The sequence below is a fragment of the Pelobates fuscus genome, chromosome 3 (genome assembly GCF_036172605.1).
Source record: "Pelobates fuscus isolate aPelFus1 chromosome 3, aPelFus1.pri, whole genome shotgun sequence".
Lineage (NCBI taxonomy): Eukaryota > Metazoa > Chordata > Amphibia > Anura > Pelobatidae > Pelobates > Pelobates fuscus.
Window position 1 is genome coordinate 82,627,958 of NC_086319.1, and position 8,179 is coordinate 82,636,136.

At 39.5% G+C, this 8,179-nt stretch overlaps 1 protein-coding gene across 2 annotated transcripts in view; it reads left to right on the forward strand.

Moving 5' to 3' along the window:
* Positions 1 to 1,604, forward strand: part of PDLIM7 (PDZ and LIM domain 7) — a 98,420-nt gene extending 96,816 nt beyond the window's left edge. The window contains exon 11 of one of the 2 annotated variants that reach the window (XM_063447310.1): positions 949 to 1,604. In XM_063447310.1, the coding sequence (XP_063303380.1) occupies positions 949 to 1,035 (87 nt within the window). In that variant the 3' untranslated portion in view covers positions 1,036 to 1,604. The remainder of the gene's footprint in view (positions 1 to 948) is intronic. The other variant, XM_063447309.1, reaches the window with a different exon arrangement.
* The last annotated feature ends 6,575 nt before the right edge of the window (positions 1,605 to 8,179 follow it).

The following is an 8,179-nucleotide window of genomic DNA, read 5'->3' on the forward strand; positions in this document are numbered from 1 at the left end:
CGGTGTCTAGGTACAAACAGCACACCCCATGCACACGTCGAAGATCCTATTTCAAACAGAACACAGGAGGGTTAAGGCTTCATTGGCCTTAATTCTCTACAGTTCCACTAGACAAGGAATTACTGATGTGTCTAAGTATTTGGATAAGATTGTTCATCTTCTAAAAGTGCATAGTAATCTAGGTTGAAAAACACTAAAGTCCATTAAGATCAACCTTTAAAACCAATTCCTTTATGCTGTTTGTCCAAAAGAAGGCAACAATACCCAACTGTAGAAAATTCCAGTCATACTACAAAAAGGGGAAAATAAAAAATCCTGCCTCCCTCCATAATGACAATCAGATTAGGATGAACAACCTGTTCACATTCATATTAGTTGTATCCTTGAATAGTCTGTTTTTGCACAAAAAAAACATACAGGCCTTAAAAAATCCAAACAATTCTTCAAAATTTGACACCCTCTTTTTAGGCAGAGAATTTCACACGGTTTGTTCTGACCCTGTATATATACGTATAGTGCTATCATATCTTAGACACCTTTTTTTCTGGAAAAACCAAATGCAGTTTTTCTTGCCTTTCTTCGTAACCAATGCTTTCCATCCCCTTTATTAATGTTGGAGATCGCCTCTGCCCTGGACAAGAGCCCATGTGTTCTTAGCTGATATTTCAATGATATACAATAGCCCTGCGCCACAAGGTGGGACTTATTTTTATGTTGTGGTTAGAACATGATGGACTTTCTTGTCCTCTGTATCACATTTCCAGGGCTAGTCACATACCAGCAATATGAGCAAATTAATATTGGATCATTGGGTGTTCCTGCTTTAAGTTCAGAAAGTGTTTCTTCAACAAATTTGCTAGTCTTTCGCTAAGAAAGCAATCCGATTCATATATTTCTATGTACACCTCAGGTTCTCATTATATTTTTTTCTTCTTCTTCATTTTCTAGATCTGTCAAGTGAATCTGGAAGGCAAGACTTTTTACTCCAAGAAAGATAAACCTCTGTGCAAGACCCATGCTTTCGCCAATGTCTGAGGAGCAAAAAGACACTTCCACCTAGGCACACTCACATCATCACTCCAAAGAGTAAACATACACACCCACAAAAACTCACACCCCTTTACACACTGGGGCCGCTTCCATGAAATATGGCACACCTGAGATCCTGCTCAGCATTGGTCCGTTACATTTAGGCAGGGAATGAGGAATTGTTGCAGGAGTAGTTCTTCTGAGATAGGAATTTTTAAAAGCTGAAGTTTTTGTTTGATTTGTTTTAGTTTTGTTTATTTTGTCATGTCTTTAGTATTACCTTATTTGATTTAGGTTATTCCCTGGAGCTAATAAGTCCTGATGCTTTTTAGTCTACAGTGCTCGGGCTTGCAATAATACCAGACACTAGCGTTCCGTAATCTGTTACAGCTTACGTTTCTAGCCAAGGCGGTTTCCAGAAAAACATTGCCTGCATTTGGGGAATTTCTCCAAATTACATCATGTCTGGTCCACACGATCAGATTAATTTAAAAAATAAAAAATGAATAATAAAAAAAAATTCTTTCAAACGATTTTGTATAAGAAAAAGTACCGGTAAAATAAAGAATAACTATTAGTGGCAGAACAAAATAACGTTAAAGCTGTCCAGTGGGCTTTGATTTATCTACACACAAAGCCTTGCTCACTTTGCACACAAGCTATGTTTTGGGCAGGGTTTCCTTTGTATTCATTTCTGACAAAAGGTTCTGACAAAGGAAAATTCACAGAGAACAAGGCACATATAGAGGTTTAGGAAGAAGATCTGGGGAGTCGATCAGTTTACAGGGTGCTGAGAGTATATGAGACCTTTGCAGACGGCTTAAGTCATGCAGTTTACAGGTTTGGGATAAGATTGTGCTTTACAGTCGTATTTGTTGTGCAGTGATTGCAAATCATACATTTTCTTTGTACGTATAGTTGTATGGAGTGTTTACATTACATTCTGAGGATCCTTGTTACATTGTAAATCACACCGGCTTATGAAGCAGAGGTGGTGCAGAATGGTTGTGCATGGTCTGCATACATTATATACACCATAATTCACAGCTAAGCACCTTCCTGCCATCCAACCGCAGTGATACTCAGCCTAAAAGTCATTTCTGTATATCCAACATATCACACAGTACATGAGCATCTTCCTGTCTAGCTTCTTGAATACAGCATGGGGGCTAAAACCAAAAACTTAGGCTGGCTGAGAATCATGAGATTTGCAGTTCATTTACAGTGGCATCTACTACTACAGGGATAATCAGCTGTGCTGCACACCTGCCCTACATACACCCCATGCACAGACATATTTTTGTCCGACCACTGCGTTTTAATCAGATCTTTTGATAGGGTTGGTTTATAAACTGATTAAACGATTACATAATGCAATTTTACTGAGATCTTTATTAGTGGTGGCCACATGGTTAACTGTCTGCAATAAAAAATAAAATGTTTGTGTGCTTGCAAATGATTTAAAAATTATGCTGTTTGAATCTTTGTAATGGATACAGTGAACTGGGTTCTGTTTATAGCCCTGGTATCTCCGAAGAGTTAAGATTTTTGGTTCTAAGCCCTTTGAATGAAATCACTACATTCCATGTGATAAAGGTTGAAAGGCTATGCATCAGAACACATTTTACATTCTGCAGAGTTTGACAGATGCACGTTAAAGGGACACTATAGTCACCAGAACAACTACAGCTTATTGAATTTGTTCTGGTGAGTAGAATCATTACCTTCAGGCTTGTTGCAGTAAACACTGTCTTTTTTAGAGAAAATGCAGTGTTTAAATTACAGCCTAGTGATAACTTCACTGGCCACTCCTCATATGGCTACTCGAGGTACTTCCTTGGAGACGCCGAGCTTTACTCATAGTGATGCATTGATTCAATTCATCTCTATGAGGAGATGCTGATGCTGGCCAGGGCTGTGTTTGACTTGTGCTGGCTCTGCCCCTGATCTGCCTCATTGACAGTCTCAGCCAATCCTATGGGAAAGCATTGTGATTTGCTCAGAACAACACTTCTGATGATGTCAACTAAGCAGGCAGATCAGGGGCATAGGCAGCAGCAAAATACTTGAATACAAGTACGATTTTACTATATTTATGGAGGCAAGGAAAGGCCAGGAATACATTTTTGTGTTCCTGACCGTATAGTATTCCTTTAAAGAGAAACCCTAAAATCGGATCATGGTCTGAAGGGTTTTTTGATGCTGGTAAGCGGCAGGTCTGAGGAAGTTGCAGAGTATGATTACCCAGTGTTAAAAATCATAAAAGCAGACGAGCTATGTGCAACCAGTTTTAGTCTAGGAAAATTAATCTACAAACCGTAAGAGATACATTTAATAGTGACCTGTCTGATTTTGTACTTGCACACAGCATGTGAATAATACTTCTGTCTTAACGGAACAGCCCTGCTGAAGTAAAATGTTCAGCTCATTAAAGTTTATATGGAGACAGTAGTTGAAACCACTTTCCAACAGTCTATCCCTGAAATTGTTCCTCCAGCGCTCAATACTGCTGCCCCTGACTTGCTTCCTCCAGCCACCTACTATAAAGAAGGTTTTACCAGGCATTTCTCTAAAGTGTAGGCATTGTGGCCATTACATGCCAATGTAGTGGTAATGGTGCCATTGGACTACTGCCATTATCCCTGGTTTATCCAGAACTCACTCACCAGAATCATTAATGTGGATGTTCAATTCCCACATTAGCGGTCTTAGTTTATTCTATATTTTAAAGTCATTGATTGGCTGAGTGCCAAATATGTCCCTTCAATACTATGTGAAAAATGGTTTATAAGTTCTTGCATTAGAAATAGGGTGAAAGCTTAAATAGGTGGGTTTAAAAGGGATAGTAGTAGTTTAACTTTACATTTTACTTACAGAATATAACAGAAGCACTAAAAATGGTTTTATAGTAATTACATACAATGTATGTTATTTTAAACTTTACCTGCAGACATTTAGTTCACATTTCCCAATTTACATCTTTGCGGATTTCTGTTGTGCAGTGCTCAGCTTACAACTGCAGTCCGGGAGGTACCAGTGTGACTCTTCCCCACCTGATACCTTCACATCTAATGCCTTTCCTATAATCATTCTGTTTGGCCCATCCTCCTCCAAGCTGACTGTTGGTTCACCTCTTTCGCATACTGTTTTCATAATATCTGCTGCTATTCACATCATAGATACACTGAAAGGGTGAATTACTGTTCTATGATGTGTGGTGCTAAAACAAAGCATGGACACGTACGTGAAACAATATGGGCAAAAATGGGCTAAAGTAGCACTTCTAATACAGTTCTACTCTGTTTAAAATGTGTTAACTAATACAAATAAATGTCACCTTTTGATTGTAGTGTCCCTTTAAAGGGAATCTTATCAATTAAACTTTTATGATTTATGGTAGTTGCATGGTATAATAAAAGGAAACTGGAGGTATAAGGGAGGCGTGTGTCATGAAAGTACCAGTGATATTCCAAAAAAACCAAAACGACTGTATTTGTTGGGTTTGGGTGAAGATTATATGTTGAGGAAACATGTTCAATGTTTTTAAGAGGGAATCGTGTATCTCATCTTTATTATTCACAAACCGGTAACAGGAACTGCACTTAATCCACAAGCCGATTGGGTGCTTCAGTAGACCATGGGCCAGCACTAGTCCATCTGAATATAAATACCAGTCAAAGAAAGAAAGAAGGTAGGTCCAGGCACTCCGATGCATAAAGAGACACTATAGGCTCCCTGACCACTTCAGCTCTTTGAAGTGTTCTGGGTGCACTGTATCTGTCCCCTTAACCCTGCAATGCTAATAACTGCAGTTTTTTTAAAAAGTGCAATAATTAGCTTGGAGCGCTAACTCCACCTCTACTGTCTACCAGACAGCCACTAGAGGGACTTCCGGCCGTCTAACTGATGCTGGATGTCCTCACGATATGCATTGGGACTTTCAGCATTACCCAAAACCCCCTGGGAAAACATTGTATAATGCTTTCTTATGGGGAAATCCTAATACGAGTGCAGCCATTGCGGAGGAGCGAGCCAGCACAGAGGCACATCGGAATGAGGTAAGTGACAGAAGGGGTTTATAATTTAAGGGTTTTATAATCTTTATTATTGTCATTTTGATATCACTAAAAGGTGCTTTAAATGGACACTGTATTCACTATCAGCACTTCAGTGGATTGAAGTTGTTATGGTGCCTGGAGTCTGCCTCATGCCATACCAATTCATACCAGGGATTGGGGCTGTGAAATTCTGAACATGTTTAGCTGATGCCCACTACCCCCAAGTAATGACGTAAAGCAGAGCATAACAACTTTTTTGCCATATCGTTACTGGGTGACATAGTGCAGGCTTCCAGGAATTTAGCATCTCTGCTAAATGGCAAGTAAAACGTGTAACATTGACACAGGACCTGGTGTTTTGAATTCCACACAAACACATGAATCCATTTAAGTGGTTATAGCACCAACAGTGTCCCTTTAAATTGTAAGAAAGCTGGGCATTCCAGGACCTAACTGGTATTTCTTAACACATCGAGCTAATTAGCTGTCTCACATCCGATGTATTTTTCTTCATTGGTAATGTTCTGCTCTTCTAAAAAGTCTTAAAAATATACTGAAAAGTTTAATAGAAATAATAGAGGCATTTCTTTCAAAGTCCCATTCTGTTGGAAGGTCACGGGTGCCTATCATCCAGCTTTATTATATCATTGCTTTTTATTACAAATCAGGAAATCTTCATTTTCCCATTACCGTTAGCCATCACATTGGGTATTTCGAGTTCATTAAAACCTATGATGATGATATTATTTTCTGCATAAAAAAATGAATATGTAATATTGGATTCCTTTTTATAGCACTTCAGGAAAAGAACGCCAATGTATTCACAAAGAAAAGTAGTGATAATTCGGTGTCTGTTATTTCAAGATAATTTAGACCGTAATTGAAAACGAACACCCATTTTGCTTTGAAATAAACTGTGAATGCATTGTGTACTTTCTCTCTGCAACAGGAAACCAATTTATGTTTATGCTCTTAACTACTTTAGATTTGCAGTAACTGCAAAGAATTCAGATCAATGTCAAACATTACAATAGAGGTAAAATGCTGCAATAAAATCTCTGGATTCTTAAAACAGCCACAGGTAGAATAAAACAAATGTTTGTGTAATTTTAACTATACGGAGTTATGAAAATCATTATCGTACCTTTAAAGGGACACTCCCCTGCCCAAATACAAAATAAATATCACTGTTTAGAAGATATACCCCGAATGAAAACCTGCATGCATTTAATTACGCATTTTTCATTGAGATATCTAAAAAAAACAGCTTGCAAAAGTTGCAGTTCTGCCGTTGCAATTCCTCCCCTTTTAACCCCTTAAGGACCAAACTTCTGGAATAAAAGGGAATCATGACATGTCACACATGTCATGTGTCCTTAAGGGGTTAAACCTGCCCAACCTTTGTGGCTGTACAATCACAGACTTCCCAATGCAGCTCATTGAGAAGTCTTTGCTAGGCAGGTGTTCTGGGCAATTGATGCCAGCTAAGTTTAGCTCCAATGAGCTAACCAGCCAGGAAGTAACAGGACCTGTTGTCTGATTGACAGCCAGCGAGGTGCAACCAGGTTACTTCATAAAAGTGCCACATTCTACTGAAATCTGCACTTTTTGCAAAATGAAATAAAGATGAGACACTCTTCACACATAAAGCTTTTCATCAAGCTAAAGTGCTTTAGGGGTCTGCAGTGTCCCTTTAACAATCAAATACCAAAGTCATAATATCCATACTTCCGACAAGTCGCAAAACAGGAAAAGACGTCTTTTTTTTTTATTAATTGAACAGCTGGTATGATTAAAATATAAATGTATTTTCATCATTATGTAGAACTTATATTTTTGTCTTGATCATGCATTAATACATTTTTTTAAAATCTAATTAGCAGATTGTATAAAAAGCAAATGAAGATATTTTGACTAGCTGTACTGTCATTTGTTTTTGTGTGTGTGTGTGTGTCCCAGGTCCTTGTGCATAACAAGTACATTGCATCATCTTGCCATTTAAGCAATGTTAATTAGCGGATCTCTAAAGATGACAGGTTTTGATTGGTCGTTTGGATAACATTTTTTCTGTTAGTCAATTAGTCTCTGAAGGGTTTAACTCAGGCAAACTAAGATTTAAGGCACCTGTAGGATCTGAACAGTCCTGAATTTAGTGGGACAGTCCTGATTATTGTTTCATAGATGTGCTTCTGGCCTTACACCAGTTATATTCAAGGCATTCAGTCCATGCTCTTCAATTATCACATGGACTGTCCTGAGTGTGTTTGACAAAATGGTCTGTCTGTTAGTCAGCCGCCCATGCATGTATATCAGGCTAACATGCACCCTTTTGGAGTGAGACTTCATGTTTTCTCGGTGACCAACACACCCCTTCATAGATCACCCCGTCCCCAGTCCCGCATTCTCTCCCGATCGATTCTGGCCAGTATGTCTGGTTGTAAAGCAGAGATTCATTCTGGCCAGTCTGGTTGACTATATTTCTCTAGAAGTACAGGTGTATGAAACATACTAGAGGCTGGCTGAAGATAGTGGGAATGTCTAGGGCAGCGTTTCCCAAGGGAACACCAATTGGGGTTCCGCCAAAAGTTTAAAAAAATAAAATGGCCGCGGGGGCGGCGAGGGAGCAATGATCTCCCTGCTCAGCTCCCTTGCGTGCAGAGCAGTAATGCTGGAGCCGGAATAAGACATCACTCCAGCACCACTAAGAGGCGCGTGAGGGAGCTGAGCAGTGAGATCACTGCTCCCTCGCCGCACGCCAGGCGCCCAGCAGCCCCACTGCACCCCAGGGACCGCTCGCCAGCAGCCCCACTGGACCACAGGGACTCTATGCCAGCACTCCAAAAGATAGGGGGGCTGGGTGGAGTAAAATGTAAAAAAAAAAAAAAATTGTATAAGTGTCTGCTAGGGAGTTTTTATGTGTTTGTGTGTCTGTCAAAGAGCATATGTGTGTCAGTGAGAGTGAATATGTGCTTGTCAGTGAGTGTGTGAGAGTGTATGTGTTTGTCAGTGAGAATGTATCTGTTCTTGTCAGTTCGAGTATGTGTTTGTATGTGTGTCTGTCAAAGAGTATGTGTGTTTGTCCATGAGAGTGT